This window comes from Podarcis muralis, chromosome 5 (genome assembly GCF_964188315.1).
Source record: "Podarcis muralis chromosome 5, rPodMur119.hap1.1, whole genome shotgun sequence".
NCBI lineage: Eukaryota > Metazoa > Chordata > Lepidosauria > Squamata > Lacertidae > Podarcis > Podarcis muralis.
This window is the reverse complement of record NC_135659.1, coordinates 32,464,353-32,482,196: the sequence shown is the minus strand read 5'-3', so window position 1 is coordinate 32,482,196 and position 17,844 is coordinate 32,464,353. Positions and strand designations below refer to the sequence as shown.

Below are 17,844 nucleotides of genomic sequence, written 5' to 3'. Positions count from 1 at the left end.
GTTCTGCTTTGTAACTGTTAAGGCATCATCACGAAATGTTGCATTTATTCTGTGCGTTGTTGTGAGCCACTCTTTTCCAGCATGGTTCTAGTGCCATACAAATAAGATCACGATGTACACACCTGCAATTTGTGTGTGTGTGTGTGTAAAAAGATTGCATTTTCTAGAATTACCCTGTGACGACTACCATATTAAAGGATTTCAAACAGTATCTGAACAAATATCATCAGTGCAACATGATGGAATGGATTTACCTGTTGTACTCCAAGAAAAACGATGATGCTGAAGAGAGACAATATTGGCAAGAGCTTTGCGCCTGCATTTTAATGCTTTAATTTCGTCCATTATGACTGACCAGAAGCCGCATAAGCTCCAAAAGAGCCTACTGGCTTGCAAGAAGGCCAAAAAGGCAGCCAACTAATCCTTCTGAAAACTGCTGCATTCTACAGAACCCTCCATCGTAAATGTATACCTCTCCAATGGAGCCTCAAGCTATTATCTTAGTGGTGAACTCAGTCATCCCTGCCAGCTCAGACAGCAGGAAATTCCCTGCTAAGATCAGTCCTTCCTGCATGTCATCTGCACAGCCTTTCGTTTTAATAATGGCATTTTTGTAGTCTGTGATTAAAGATAAAAACGAAAATCCCGTTGAGTCTACTCTCCTATGATAAAGCATGACTGCTCCACTGAAGCATCTTCACTGGAACAATGTATTTGTACTTCGTGAGGAAAAAAACTCTTTTAACACAGGCTTTGAAATCCCCCCCCAAAACATGCTGACATCAGCATACAATGAAAAATGGAAGTACTTCCTGAAGCAGCTATGGGCACCATCCCATTTTATTGGAGCATTCCTTGCCAGAAATATTACTGCCAAAACACAAAATATAAATGAATTTTGGTACTACTGCTACTAATAATGCAGAAGGTTTAATCCCATTTCAGGAGGGGGAGTTAGAACAGAGGAGATGTCCACTGCACTTAAGAATCCTTTCAAGTACTAGTTTTGAGGGGCTGCAGTGCTGCAGAGATAATAACTAACAGATGGACATTCATTCCTAAGTGGTGAATAACTCTTCCTTGTGGTTATGATTTGTGAACGGGAAAATAGTGAAATGCTCTTCTCAGTTATACAGCAAGGGGGGAAACTACATTCTGGATTATAAAATTCAGTTCCACCTACAACTATAGCATACCTTAAACTTTGCACTTATGTTTGTCTCGTTACTAATGTGATCATTCAGATTTGTGAAGTATTAAGGGAGCTAATGTTTTCCGAAAGGATTTAGAAAGAGCTTTGGCACTTGAACTATAACTTGGTTTAAGTCCCCATAAAAAGGATTACAACACTGCAATAAAATGCAACTTCCTGAAAATAGATATGCTTTGTACACTGAAATTATCAAATATTCCACCTCAGCTAACCAAAAGTGTCTGTGCATACGAGTCACTTGTGTATTTGCCAGCTGAAGATGAAGATGCTGCTTCAGATGCATTTTTAGGAAGGATAGCAATTATCTTCCCTTCACTGCTACTTAGCTCCAATTAAGACATTTTGCCCAGCTAACAAAAAATAATTAGTTTCAATTGTTTGCCTCATGAAGCATATTTCACCATGAAAGCCTGACTTTTAATAGGACATATCCTTTACATTTAATGCTCCATTACATAAACGTTTGTTCACTTATAAGCAGCCACCACCCACCTTTTGGAATATAGCTGACCCAAAGTGGCTTACAATTTCGGCCTAAAACTAGCAATGGAAGCATTAGCTACACAAGAGAATGGGTGTTGTTTAGGAGAAAGGATTCTGAAAAAGATGGGTTTTAAAGGTCTACTCAAAAATAAGTGGCATGGAGGCCACACATACCTCTGTGGGGGATAGGTTCCACTATTTAGAGGTCAGGCTATATAACTATAATCATTTGAATTGTAAACCGGCCTATGTAAACCAAAATGGGGGACATGACAATATATGAAGAGAAAGTCCCTAGAGTCTGTGTCTGACATCTGAAGAACATTTTTGTCTTAAAAACATGCCACTTGTAGTCACTTAGGACAGCTCCACCACATGGCAGATGCAACAACTGGAAAGAAGTACCTTCACCACAATCACTGCTGTGCAGTAGGGTCAAAGATCAGATCTTATCTGTGATTAATTCGTCAGGTCTGGTCTCGCCTAGCATCTTTGTTCTAGTCATCATTCCTGTCACTACATTACACAAGCTCTTAATAGGCCAAGGATTTCCCTAGCTTCTAGCTTACAGTAGGAAAACCCCAAGACCTTTCAGGAAACCACCGGGATCCACCTGGCGATGGACTATCTTAATAGATTCCCCCATGCCTATACAGTTTTAGATTCTCTGTAAGTCCTGCCACATAAAGATCTGTCCCCATAATAAAGGAGCCACACAAAGCTGCCAATCATTCCTGATTGTCTTCGTATCCTGGATATAATACCAGATCAAGAGCATGCCCTGCCACAAATATGACAGATCCACCATTGCTATGGAAATAATGGAATTCTGAGTCACACCCGAGAAAGAGATCTTGGTATCAATGTTAAATGATGGCTGCCCCTTACACACTAAGTGTCTTCCTGCTTGAGCTGACTGTGGAGTTGGAATTACATCAAAGGAACACCGATTCTGTCTCAAGAACCCAGTGCTAGGAGCACACTCTCAAAATTACATGGCTTTTGGGCAGCTTATCCTGAAAGGGAAACAGAACCCATGACAGATCATAAAAGTCCCCCCCCCCACCCCCGACCCTCATCATGTCCAGGCAACTGATGAATCAAAAACTGAGGCGATTAAATCACCTGATATGTAGAAATCATGACTGCCTGAATCCTGCATTGATCGAGGAGAAACAGCCAAGAGAATGATGAGGACGATAAAAAGAAGAAGACTCTCAAAGCAGGAGAGCACTTTTGATGCAGCAGCAGACAGAAGCCACTTTCCCTTCCCAGCACTCTTCTCTTTTCTGCCGTACTCATGTAGCACAAGAAAAAGGACTACAGTGATACCTCAGGTTACATACGCTTCAGGATTACAGACTCCGCTAACCCAGAAATATTACCTCAGGTTAAGAACTTTGCTTCAGGATGAGAACAGTAATCGTGCTCCGGCGGCGCGGCAGCAGCAGGAGGCCCCATTAGCTAAAGTGGTGCTTCAGGTTAAGAACAGTTTCAGGTTAAGAACAGACCTCCGGAACGAATTAAGTACTTAACCTGAGGTACCACTGTACAGGCAAGAAATAGATAATAGCCCACTGAGGCTCATGGGGTTAAGTTATGTATCAAGACCCAGGTTTTACTGACAAGCCTAGAACGTAAACCAATGAGCCAGTGGTTGCTTGCTAGCTTGATGTAGGAACAGACTACAGACTCCGGCAAACCTTAAGACATTATTATTATTATTATTATTATTATTATTATTATTATTATTCCCTACATCTGTAGATTTCAAGGCAGTTCACAACACAGCATTACAATATACAAGCCACAAAATACATCATAAAAATAAGAACAACCGGAACTAGGAACTAGGAGGGATAGATGTATAGGGGCTACAGGCCACAAGGCAAGGGCCCTGATTTCTACTGAAAGGACTCCCTGGATGTAAAGGTACAGTGCCCAGTGCAAACATTTCAGAGCCTAATCCAACAAACAGCCATTCACTTAGCAACAATCAGTGTTTGTCCTGCAAATGCAGCCGCATTGCGTCTCTGTAAGTTTACAGAAGGCAGCAGCACAATGGCAGTCAAATCTCAGGAAAGCAGATGGCAGGAAAATATGCAACAAGTGAGGCACAATAGGAGGAAATATGAAAGGTACTTAGGGAATCCCCGAAAACAAGCGCACACCCCCACAGTTTCCAAGTGTAACACTGTTCAGTGACGCTCCATAATGCAATGATCCAAAGGAAAAGGCTTGAAAAGCTAGTCTAGAACTTAAAAGGGGAAAAGATAAGTGGTTAAAGTTACCGCAGCCTCCAGAACACAAAATGTCCCAAAGTCGGTGATTCCTGGTCTAGTTACAAAACACCAACATTGAGGGAATTTAAGATATTAACTTAAACATAAAAGAAATTCATAAATATCTGTTAATTTTGTAGCTAAGAGAGATCTAATTTAATACACAGATGTTCAAAGAGTACAAACGCAGAACTTAACTATGAAGTGGGAACTGGGTAGCACATACAGAATCATCATGTTAAATATTCTCTCCTGCACCATACGAGAACTTTAGTTTTAAAATGGAAGTTCAAAACATATCTTGTTGCTGTATAATGGTGTTACATGCTGATGAAGTTGCATGTTGTACAAACGAATTGCCATGGCAAAAGATACATTCAAAACTTTCACATAATTGTTTTGCTATGCACTGGTAATCTACGTGTAGGAAAGATGACATGTGTGCCACAAATGTTATCTGGATTTATATCAACCAAAACATGTTTGAAACATATACTCAGGAGCTTAAGCTCTGGCTGGCAGCTAATCATCACTACTAATGGGAAATTGATTGGGAGCAGTAGGGCTGCCTGTCAATGGAAGTATCCACCAAATTACTTAATCAAAAGTATTTGCCACAAACCCTATATCTGCCAATTTCCTAAACAAGGAGTTCAGGAAAATAGGTCAAAATTATTAAATTTTGATTTGGGCAAAGATGTTCCATCTATGGTAACTGTTTTGCTTCAAACAGTGCAGTCCCAGCAGTTGCTCTCCTATACCTTAGAACAGAGCTTTCCAAACTTTTCATGTTGGTGGCACACTTTTTAGACATGCATCATTTCGCAACACAGTAATTCAGTTTTACAAGCAAACCGGAGGTTAAACTAACCCCTTCCCAGCCACGGGAGGAGCGCGGGGAGCATTCACGTAGCGCACCTACACACTGCAGCCAACACACGAAAGTGTCACGATATAGCATGGAAAGCTCTGCCTTAGAATTTTGTCCAGAGATTTTGATGAAGCTTGTTACAGAGCAAACTAGGGCACAGTTTCAAACCACAGCATACAAATTCTCACCTTGCTTACACAATGATGTCTTTTAAACAGAGTCCATGCCACTTCTGGATTCATATTGTTCATATTGTTCATATTGTTGACATGAGCCAACAGTGTGACGCGGCAGCTAAAAAAGCCAATGCAATTCTGGGCCTCATCAATAGGAGTATAGCATCTAGATCAAGGGAAGTAATAGTGCCACTGTATTCTGCTCTGGTCAGACCTCACCTGGAGTACTGTGTCCAGTTCTGGGCACCACAGTTCAAGAAGGACACTGACAAACTGGAACGTGTCCAGAGGAGGGCAACCAAAATGGTCAAAGGCCTGGAAATGATGCCTTATGAGGAACGGCTAAGGGAGCTGGGCATGTTTAGCCTGGAGAAGAGGAGGTTAAGGGGTGATATGATAGCCATGTTCAAATATATAAAAGGATGTCACATAGAGGAGGGAGAAAGGCTGTTTTCTGCTGCTCCAGAGAAGCGGACACGGAGCAATGGATCCAAACTACAAGAAAGAAGATTCCACCTAAACATTAGGAAGAACTTCCTGACAGTAAGAGCTGTTCGACAGTGGAATTTGCTGCCAAGGAGTGTGGTGGAGTCTCCTTCTTTGGAGGTCTTTAAGCAGAGGCTTGACAACCATATGTCAGGAGTGCTCTGATGGTGTTTCCTGCTTGGCAGGGGGTTGGACTCGATGGCCCTTGTGGTCTCTTCCAACTCTATGATTCTATGATTCATATTATGAAATTGTAAGCTGCCCTGGAAATGCGAATGTGGCCCTGAAGGCACATAGTACAAATCCCACATATATAAACAAAAATAAGTATTGATTAAGCACAGCTTATTGTTGAAGAGTTGTCCTTGTTACTTATACCAATTCCCATGCAGATTCATTCCATCAGGTCCAACACCAGATGTAAGCGGTATATTATTGATACTGGCCACTCCATGATCTTGATACAATTGGGACATTTCTGTGATGCGAACAAATAGATTCTGTTGTGCTACATAATGTACAACTTTGCCCAAACTAAATCACACCAGTATGGGATGCCTGCTGCAAAATATCCCAATGGGATCATCTGGCCAATAGCTGAAAGACATAGAAAAACCTTGAATGTGAAAGCTATATTGATTGACTGAGCACTATACCATAGTCAATGATAGTCTAGAACCGTGGTTCCCAACATGGGGTAATTTGATTTTTAAGGGGGGCAATTCAAGAATGAGTTATTAACAGTGAATGGCATTTTAGGCTTTCTCCATGTGAATAGGAGTTCACCTTTTGAATAATAAGAATTATATGTAACCGGGGTGGGGTAGGGCATCAGGATTTTAGAGATGCTTAGTTGGGGCATAGCCAAAAAAGCTGGGAACCACTGGTCTGGAATCATATTGTCTCTTTTTTTCAGGGGTATGTGAAGATCAATGAGTAGCTTCAGGGACAGTCGAAGATACTGATGGTGCAATTATATAGAGTTCTATCTGACCACTGGCTGACACTTGTTGGTTTCTGCAGCTGGCCAATTCTGAGCAACCATAAGCCTCCCATGAAATTTGGATCCAGGTCATGGATTTCAGATCTGCAAATGCCATATAAGCGCCACTTGACCCACCACTGTGTCCTAACCCCCAAAATAAGGCCCTGTGTGTGTGTGTGCGCGCGTGCATACACACACACTTATGTGTGTACACACACAGACACACAATAGTGGTCTTCTTGCCTAACTACAGTTATGACAAAACCTAGTGGGAATAAATAGCTGATGCAACAAGCATTACATAACTCTATGTAGTCATTTGTGGTTCTGGACAAGGCCACTGGGAACAGAAACACGGACTCTTTAATCTACTGTGGAGAGAATGAAACTTTACGAAAAGGAATAGTTACTTCTATGTACTGTATTCATTTTATTTGGCATGTTCTCTTCCATGAATAAGAGAAAGTTGAGGTTATTCTCCCAATTAACACACACTGAGTTATAAAACACAAGTATCTTAATCTCCGTACTTTTAACATTCCCATCACAGGTCTTCACATTCTTACAAAGGTTGTCTTTGCTGCCTGCCAAAAATTCACTAACCCTTGCAAAACAAACATGTTCCCTCTTCTCTGCCAAGGAAGGAAGGTCAAACCTCTCCTGACAAGGTCAGAGGAACAGTTCTAGTTCATTACTGTCGGAAAGAGATAAACAGAGGGATTCCCTCTTGGCAACATAAAATGGAAAATCATTCTGGGGATTCTTTTCGACAGCAACATGTAAGATTCCCATCTCAAAACCAGTGAAAGAAACAATCCTAAGAATACTATTCCCAGCTATGCCTTTATCCCCTTTTCACCTCAAAACACCAGCTCATATTCAGCTACATCCGTATACTATGACATATGTATTTATTGCTCCATTCTAAAGTTTCTAGAATGTCTCTGGGTTGTATGAACTTTTACAAAACAGTTACAGGTCACAACGGTTAAAGTGATTTCAACAAGATGGTTACAGAATAGACCCTTGAGTTAAGGCACTATCAACACCCTATAAACGCACTGTTTGCTCTGTGCAACTCTTCAGATTTACAGCATTTTTCTTTATACTTTTGAAAATCCTGGAGCTGTTAACCAGAGATAAGAACTGACTAGACACAGGCTAATTCCTTTAAGGTGGTGATGGCAGACTGAATCACAAGTAAATGGAGATAATCAGTGAACTAATGAAAACGCTACAATGCTGGAATGCGAACATTCAAAGTGGGACACGTTTCGATATTAAGGTCCCCCATATTTATTTGAGGATCTATTGCATTTAGCAACATTTTGATTGCTCCCTAATTGACTGCTTCTATACTACAAGAAATAACTTGGCAAACTTTTTGATTCATTTCTAGTCCATAAGGGGCAAATTAAACTGGGATGGTTGTTTTGGAAGGTGATTAATAAAGCAATGATGAACATCATCATCATCATCATAATGGCAACTAAATTGCTGCACTATCAACAGCCAGCACAAGGAGTCCTTAATAGTATAACAGGGCTTCCCACCCTCTCCTCTTCCTGTGCCCCCAATCTGGGCACTAGGAGAAAGTGATTGAACCTGGGACTTTCTGAATGAATAGCAGATGCTCTGAATGGCACTGAGCTGCAGCCACAGAAGGAGATGTCCACACACAGATTATTTGCTGGATCAGGAACTTCAGAGGCAAATCCAATTTATATCTGAAGGTAAGTGTTGCCTATTTGCATCCATTCACTTTTGATGGAGTGCATGGGCATACAAAAAGGCACCCCTATTAGTCACAGGTAGATACTTCTTAAATATGCAACTAGACCTGGAACAGAGCCAGTGTTGATCTACTAACCAATTCGCTGAAGGTTGGCCAGGTTTTCAATACAATGACACAAGTCATCCTTGCTAACATACTACAGTGGTACCTTGGATAGCATACGCTTCAGGTTACAGACTCCGCTAACCCAGAAATAGTACCAGTTACAGATAGGTAGCCATGTTGGTCTGCCATAGTCAAAACAAAAAAAATTCCTTCCAGTAGCACCTTAAAGACCAACTAAGTTAGTTCTTGGTATGAGCTTTCGTGTGCATGCACACTTCTTCAGAATAGTTAAGAACTTTGCTTCAGGATGAGAACAGAAATCGTGCTCCGGCGGTGCAGCGGCAGCAGGAGGCCCCATTAGCTAAAGTGGTGTCTCAGGTTAAGAACAGTTTCAGGTCAAGAACAGGCGATGCAGCGGCAGCAGGAGGCCCCATTAGCTAAAGTGGTGTCTCAGGTTAAGAACAGTTTCAGGTCAAGAACAGACCTCCAGAACGAATTAAGTTCTTAACCCGAGGTACGACTGTATTCATGGTTATTTCAAAGTGTATTTAATGTAAGCAGGAGTTTTCTTACTAAGCATATGAGACAAAGCCAGCTTGTTTTTCAGCAGAATGTAAATACCCACAGGAAACCAACATAACATGAGAAACAAAAGCAGATTTTATAGCAATGACTCTTAAACCCTTTTCGACTTTTAGGTATGCAAAGCTTTGTTAAGATCACACAAAAATGACGTACTTAAAGAGTAATTCGTTTCACCAAAAGTTTACTTCCCCTTGGAACAGTAGTGAAGGAACAGGAGGTAGAAAGCTTCTCAAGAACTCTCCTCATAGACCACAAGTTTTCTAAGCCACAGCTATAAACTAAGCTGTTATGCTTGGATGAAGTTCAACAGATCATGGTTACATTTTTTAAAGTTTTTTTTTTTTTTTTTTTTTTGAGGACTGTCCACTTGATTGCAGCTACTGGGTCTAATCCATGCAAGTGCTAAAATGAATGGTAGCAAGTTGCAATCCTTAAAATACTTGCTTTCCATCCCTGGTTTCTGCAGCTGCAAAGGAACTGGAAGTGTGCTCTTCAGTGTACCCGATTCTTTCTCCTTTACAGCAGCCGCTTCAAGTTTTGAGCCATGGCTTTAACTTTCCCATGCCTAACTTCTTATGACACCAAGCCTGGGAAATGTGGGCATGGATCACCCAAAACGGCCTGACAGGCCTATCTCCATGGCCTTATGGGCCTAAATTTGGCCCACAGTCTGGAAGATCCCCACCAATGCCATAAAAATAGTTAGCAACTTTTAAGTTATATAGGAAAATAGCACTGATAGAATTTAGGTAAAGGTAAAGGTACCCCTGCCCGTACGGGCCAGTCTTGCCAGACTCTAGGGTTGTGCGCTCATCTCACTCTATAGGCCGGGAGCCAGCGCTGTCCGCAGACGCTTCCGGGTCACGTGGCCAGCGTGACAAAGCTGCTCTGGCGAACCGGCACCAGCGCAGCACACGGAAATGCCGTTTACCTTCCCGCTATAAAGCGATACCTATTTATCTACTTGCACCCTAAGGTGCTTTCGAACTGCTAGGTTGGCAGGCGCTGGGACCGAACGACGGGAGCGCACCCCACTGCGGGGATTCGAACCGCGACCTTTCGATTGGCAAGTCCTAGGCGCTGAGGCTTTAACCCACAGCCCCACCCGCGTCCCTAAGATAGAACTTAAGGCACTGACAAAACCGAAAGGTAACCATCATCTTTACATATCCTTAAACTGAACTAGGAAATGTCTATTTGGGCACAAAAACGGATATCACACAGCTGAAATAAGCATCCGTTCTGAAAGTAAAACTTAAGACTGATGTTTTATTGCAGATTTCCCATAAGGAGGACTATACTACCTCAACGAAGAACAAAGACTTCAAACAGAGAGAGCATTAAGCACAAAAGTCTTACAAGACTCACTTGCAGTCTGTCTCTTTACCACACTATGCTTGAAACAAGTCGCCAAATACATCTGCTCTACCACTAGCTTTAAAGAAAGTAAGGTCATCTTGAGATATCATGATTGGTACACAATGGCCTGGTTCGCGCATAAACCATGGTTTATTGCTTTAGCAGCATATGCCTCAATAAGCCCAAATGAAGCATTGCACTTGCTGCTTCCCTGCAGCTGAGAGGCTGACTGATGCTTTGTTCAGTTTTATTTTTACTGCACCCTTAGCATTACATTTAAGCCTGGGATCCAAGTTTAAAACAAATTCTAGTATATTTTGTAACAAGTCAACATCAGACATGGGTTATGAAACCTTGGTTCAAATACAGTGGTACCTCGGTTTACGAACTTAATCCGTTCCGGAAGTCTGTTCTTAAACCGAAACCATTCTTAAACCGAGTCACGCTTTCCCTAATGAGGCCTCCCACCACCAGTGCCCTTCCACCATTCGGATTCCATTCTTAGACGAAGGTAAAGTTCACAAACTGGGACTACTTTGGATTTTGCGGAGTTCGTAAACTGAATCGTTCGTAAACAGGACTGTTCTTACACGGAGGTATCACTGTATAATGTTAAGACCAGATTCATAAAAATTAATTTCAGTTCAATAGGAGCAGGAGGAGGATATGCATAAGCCCACAGTTTCACTTGGGCCAGACTTGTTCATGCCTGCCCACAGTAAAAACATGGTTTAGCATTATGTGTGAACCAGGCCAATTAGTGCTTTTGATATGCAACCATCAAAGTAGATTCTGCAACAAAAGAAAAATATGTAAGGTGGAATTTAATGGGTGTTGTTCTGCTAATGAAAGACATATATCAGCAGAACACACAAAGAGACACTTTTCTGCAACCTCTCTTCCTCCATGGAGCCTTTGCACTGAAGGGTTAGGGAACCGTCCTGAGGAAGGCTGCAGAAGAGAAGATGAATGGCTGAAAATTGCTTCCTTCCCTATTCTGCTGATGTATGCCTTCTACCAGTGAACACTCCCTGAATTCCCATATGCTCCAATACTAGCTTTCAGGCTGGAGTCTACTACAATGGGATCAGCAGAATTACAGCACTTAACCAGCAGTCAATTGATGGGGTCCCCGCCATACAAGGAGCAAAACCCTAGAACAGTGTTTAGGTCCTAAGAACATAAAGCAGAGACTCTTCACAAAAGAAAAAATATATATCATTAATGGCTAGCGCAGGTGTCATACTAGTCAACTGTTTAAGGATCTAGCACAGGCCACGTGGTTTAACATCTGCACTGATATTAACCAGGCTTAACTGTACCCTCGAGACACACCTAACTGAGCATTTGAAACCAGGTAATGCTGGCTTTCAATGAGAAATAGCTCGAGGGAAAAGTTGTCCTGCAATAAAACTTTGTTACAGTCAAGTGTCAGAAAGTCATACCAGTCATTCATGAATTATCACCAGGGTAGTGTTATACTTTGAATTAAAATAATTAATTAAGTATCTCAAACACTCATTTTGTCAATTAATATCAACTTCTTTGGTTACAAAGACTTGTCTGACTACTCTCCTGGGAAAAGGAGAAGGTGAACTTCCCTAACCAGATTGTATAATTTGGCAGCAGTTTCTTTCCTTCCTTTACTGGAAAAAGCAATATCCCCTACCGCATGAAGTCATTCTGAAGGCATCCCAAACATAAAGCACTAGACAAAGTTATTAATTTATTCTGAAGAGGACAAATAGATATTTCTAAAAGGAACGCAATGAACTGCAAAAAAACACCCTTCAGTATTCATCAGCTAAGCCTCACTTGGAACTGACTGCCCCCCAAAACAACAGGGGAAAAAAGAATAAAATCACCTACTGCATTACCAGATGGCAAATTTGTTTTAGAGATTTATCCAGATTTTGATCATTGGCTTTTGCATCCTACTCAAGAGGGAGAGTCTAGAATTTAGAATATTTAGCAAGCCTGTTGTTTTTTACGCCATAGTATTTCTTTACTGATACCTAGCTGTTATCACACTGAACACCTATATCTGATTTGTATAATATGATTGTATTATTGGCATTTCAGCTATTATATTTTTGAAATTCTGGGTAACACACAATTCAGATACCCTCACAGAACTGGAGCCAGTCATGATTATGCAGAAGCAGATCCTAATGCTTTCAATGGAACTTACTCTAAAGTAAGGGCAACACTATATAACCATTTCCTAACCTCTCTGAGCTATTTACAATCCCGTCTTTCTTCTCCTTTTCACATTCCTCCCTCTCTTTTGCCTGGGACTTAATTAGTTCAGCTCCTGTGCTGCATCTGTTGTTTCTAAGGTGGCCGAGTCTATTTATGGACTTCCTTTCTGGATGCTGTTAAGCATGTAGATCTGTGGATTTCTCTTTGTCACCAAACCCAGAGCAAGAAAGAAAGGTAGGACTGGATACCTGCTTGGACTGAAAAGGACTAAAAGCCACTGAGTGGGCTGGTGCTGTAGTGGGTGATTGTGGTGCAGATTCCCCATTCTCAGTCTACATCAACCAGATGGAGTGGCTCTCCAGGGGTTCAGACAGTGGTCTTACCCCCAGTCCTACCTGGAGATGCTAGGGAATGAATGTGGGCTCTTTCACACACAAAACATGTGCTGCATCACTGAGCAGCAGCTCTTCCCTAAAGTAAAGGTAAAGGGACCCCTGACCCTTAGGTCCAGTTGTGACCGACTCTGGGGTTGCGGTGCTCATCTCGCTTTATTGGCCGAGGGAGCCAGCGTACAGCTTCCTGGTCATGTGGCCAGCATGACTAAGCCGCTTCTGGCGAACTAGAGCAGCACACGGAAATGCCGTTTACCTTCCCACCGGAGCGGTACCTATTTATCTACTTGCACTTTGACGTGCTTTCGAACTGCTAGGTTGCCAGGAGCAGGGACCGAGCAACGGGAGCTCACCCCATCGCGGGGATTCGAACCGCCGGCCTTCTGATCAGCAAGCCCTAGGCTCTGTGGTTTAACCCACAGCGCCACCCGCGTCCGTAAAGTACCACAAGTGAAAAGAAAGTAACTGCGTCCTTCCATGCATGTCTTGCGTTTTGTACCTAAAGGACAACATTTCGCTCCACATTCTTCTAAGCTGGCCATTTTATAGCTGCCTTACTACTCAAAAGGTAAATGGTTTTAGAGTTTGCTGCTTTGTAAAACAAAAATCTCTTACCTGATGGAATTTTGTGGTCTGTTTTCCACTTTCATTAAAATTCGTATGTCTGACTGAGGGGACATTGCATAGGTTTTTAATCTGAAATGAAAGGCGTAACATTAGCTAAACCTTGCCACGTAAGAAGAAATCTGTTTCATTCCAAACAAACCAGACCAAGTAATGTGCTTGTTGAGTGTAAGCCACGATGCATCACAAGACTGCCCAATATGCTTTAATGACTGATTTGTATCACAACAGAACGTTAGGATGCTAAATATTTAGAAGCACGTACCTTTGATGAATGACAGGATCAGACTCTTGAGGATCAACATACCGCTTTAGAACATCATACAGTGGTTTATCATCTGCGACCCTTTACACAAAAAGACAAAATTGTATCAATCATGAAGCCTAATACTGGCAAGAACTAGAAAAATCAGGTTAACATGTGTGAAACTGTAGTTATATAAGCCTCAGTGTCAGAGCTGTGGAAAAGGCTATAGCACAAGAGCACATTCAAGAAGAAAAGAGTACCTGACTTCTCTGACACTGGTCCAAGAATACAAAAGGCCTTTGGGGAAAGGTTTTCCTGTTCTAAATGTCTCGTTTCCATAATACAGAGATGAGCTGGTGCTTTAATTTTAAAAGAAATCTTCCACATCTTTCAATCTGTTCTATGGGAAGACAAGCTTTCTCCCACCTTTTCTAGATAAGAAATTATAGCTGGGAGAGTGCCTAACTGAGCAATGGTAGTCACCAAGCAAGATACAAAATGGATGGTAATAATTCAAGAAAAATCTATGTGTTGCAACAGGGTCAGCAAAGACCATATAATGATCAGACCTGCCCTTGACTGCATGGTGAATGAATAAATAAAACCCAAAAACTATGGAACACATTCAGTTTTATAACAGATCAGTTACAACTCTCAGTGGTAAAGATGGACATTTTAAAACAATAGGTTTTAAACCAAACCACAAAAACAGTATTTCAAAAACAAGATTTAAATTTTATGCTATGAATTCAGTTTATTGTTTAGCCAAGAAGGCTGCAATAATCATTTTTATGAAACAAAAAGCAAAACAAGCTGTGATACAATACAATGGTAGTAGTTTACATTTCATGGTAAGCAAAGGCTAACAAAAACATTTGGGTACCTTTTTTCTGTGAACTTAGCATGACTATGAGGAAATAGAAGCTTCAAGTGCCAGTAGAACTTTTGTTCCCTGAAACAAAACCAGCGCAGACTATGAATACTTCATTATGTAAACTATTAATCACAATTGCAATTGCCTGAGCTCTGTGGCAGAGTCCAAAATAAACAAGGTGGTAGGAAAAGATAGATCAATATCATCACGAAAGGATTGTTCACATGATCACTTATGGAGGTAACAAACTTCTTAAAATCACTTCCACCTTGGGTTGTTTATACAAGCCAATTCAACCCAACATTGAACAGAACTAATGACTACTGCTTCATTCAAAGCACAAGGGTGCCTTTACATTCTGTATAGCTTAAAATGTATAAACTGCTGCTTCCCTGATATTTAAGATGTGATAATACTTCTTTTATTATACAAGGCTATATATATATAAATACAAGTATCAAGTTTAAGAGGCTCTCATATCAGTGACTGGAAACAATGCACTGTTGCCATAGCAAAGTTACTTTGACTATTGGGCAGATAAAACATTCAGCTGAGTCCAACTTGCTACAGAAACATGCACAGTAGCAAAACAGTAGACAAATCTGTTGCTATGTACAATTAAATATTCACTTGAGATATTGTTGGATCGATCAGTATAGTAACGAGCAAAGCACTGTGCAATATTTACACAGAAAGCAAGATGCAAGTTTCGCTAGCGTGAAGATGCCGTGTTTTAGAAGCTGACCAGGCAGAAAACGAGTATGCTGTAAAACATATTCTGGATGGGATTTGCAGTCCAACGATGGGATTTTGAGGTCCACAGGATAGCCACCCTTGCTGTACAAGGGATCCACTTGCTTACAGAATAAACGGCAGCTGAAAGTGGATTTCCTGAGGCTATCTGTTTTCATGTCCAGTGCTCTATTCTCCCTTACCCCTGAGGAATCGCACTGCCATGAATGCAGGAAATTTAATCTGAATTATCTTACTAGAATTCACAAGGTCACAGAACGGGCTTAGCTGTAGCTCTTTGCCTTTTTTTTTTTAAGGTGAGAGTAATCAAAAGGCAAGTTATGAGAAAGAAAAATGGGCTAAGGTTTTGGAAACACTAACCACAAGTTATATAAACCACTTGTTGCATTGACATGGATGTCAAGTGGGGCAAAATTAAGCCAAAGTAATTATGAAAAGGTTTATTCTTCTTTAACTAGTGGTTACTTGTTTGTCCACTGGGTATGGGCCACCACATGCTAAGCTTCTGTTTTTTAGCCAGTCTAATCACGAGTCCTTGAGGGGGTCTGTCCACAAGGCTGCAAAAAATAATGCTGAGGTATGTTAAGAGGAACGGTGGAACCACAGGCATGGGAGGACAATAGCTACTACCCAAACATAATTATACGTAAGTGCATTACTTCATTCTGTTCAGAACTAGACATTAAGGAGGGGAAATGAGAACCGGGATATGCAATGGCATTTTCAAACGACCCAACTGCTGCTTTAATACAGACCTTAAACTTATTTAAGAAATTTATATCCCACCTTTCTCACAGAGCCTCCAAGATGGCTTGTCCTGCACCAGTAAAAATTGGGGGGGGGGGGGTAGAGGAGGTCTGCAAAGGTGAAGCAGCATTCATTCCTGAACCTTAATGCATGTACAGCCAGGCTTAATTCACTTTTCAGTAAACGAAGTCCCTGCAGTGTTATATATGTCTCATAAGCTTCTGTAAACAACACAGATCCAGACTAATTAAGTGATTATAGTCTCCTGTGAACCCCCACCCCCACCGAGAAATCTCATTAAAGTACATGAATGCTGAGCCTTTTATGACACACCAACCACTGAAGTGCCAGTGTGACATAGCTGAGGTCCTAAACCACGTAAGGCACCAGAGGAGCCTCTGTTTTACTGAAGCTTAGCTAAGCATCAGTAACAACCCAGTAGAGATTTGATATATAAGCAAGAAAGTTGTGCTAACTTTACTGCAAGCTCAACTATTTTTTGATCCCTATAATTTGTATAACAAGACAATTCACCTAGAACTGACTGAAGTCCATTTTCATGGTACACAAATGGCTTACCAGAAAGGCCTCACAAGAGCAGGAAAACTACCTTGCTAGGTGCATAATAATAATAATAAGAAGAAGAAGAAGAAGAAGAAGAAGAATTTATTACTTATACCCTGCCCATCTGGCTGGGTTTCGCCAGCCACTCTGGGCGGCTTCCAACAAAATATTAAAATGCAATAATTAAGCAAATATTAAAAGCTTCCCTAAACAGGGCTGCCTTCAGATGTTTTCTAAAAGTCCAATAGTTGTTTATTTCTTTGAAATCTGATGGGAGGGCGTTCCACAGGATGGGTGCCACTACCGAGAAAGCACTCTGCCTGGTTCCCTGTAACTTCGCTTCTTGCATTGAGGGAACTGCCAGAAGGCCCTCTTGCTCAAGCATGATGCCGCAGATTTAAAATTTACAAGAAGGATAATTCCAAGGCGACTAAACATGTAACAATTTAAAAATTCTCAAGATTCTTCATTGATTGAAAACAATGTCTACTTTATTTGCTACATTTGCACATAAACCTTGGCTTACTACTACACACAAGCAAACTGCTCCCCGCTTCAATCCACCTGCTTTAGTGTTGCATCTGAAGGACTAATCACGGGCTGCTTTGCTCCCATTACTCTCAACAAACAACGACACAATAAAGTTTGGTCTTGGCTTACTGACCATGGAAAACATCACAAACCCCTTGTTCGGACATAACATTAAGCTAGGGATCATGGTTTGCTTCCTCCCAGCACAAGCTCAAAGGAACAAAGAGAGCACAATTTTCTTGTGCGTGGTAAGCCAATGTTTACGGTTTACTGTGACATGCAACTGCTATTGTTCTTTCAGTTCATTTTTATGATCAGAAGCTACATTACTGTTCTCAATACATGGAAGACAAATAGCATTGCAGCATTTGACAGAGTACACAATTCTGACAGTCTGTCTAAACTGTATTGTTAACATGTATCTACATCAACATGAATTTTACGCGTCGGGCCTTGGAGCTTAATGTGGATTCTGAAACATGAGTTCAACCATCATTGTGTCAAGACATCATGGCTTGACAACCACTGAATAATGCATTTTAAAGCTACACTTTACATGTTTTTGTTTACCCTGATTGCTTCGCACCTGTACTGCTTGATTTGCACTACATGGGTCTGTTAGTATAATGA

At 41.2% G+C, this 17,844-nt stretch overlaps 1 protein-coding gene across 1 annotated transcript in view; it reads right to left on the bottom strand.

Moving 5' to 3' along the window:
- Window positions 1–17,844, bottom strand: part of ZNHIT6 (zinc finger HIT-type containing 6) — a 38,025-nt gene that overhangs the window by 10,153 nt on the left and 10,028 nt on the right. The window contains exons 6-8 of the mRNA XM_077928503.1: window positions 14,629–14,697; window positions 13,764–13,844; window positions 13,490–13,570 (exon numbers count right to left, since the gene is read on the bottom strand). Of these exons, the coding sequence (XP_077784629.1) occupies window positions 13,490–13,570; window positions 13,764–13,844; window positions 14,629–14,697 (231 nt within the window). The remainder of the gene's footprint in view (window positions 1–13,489; window positions 13,571–13,763; window positions 13,845–14,628; window positions 14,698–17,844) is intronic.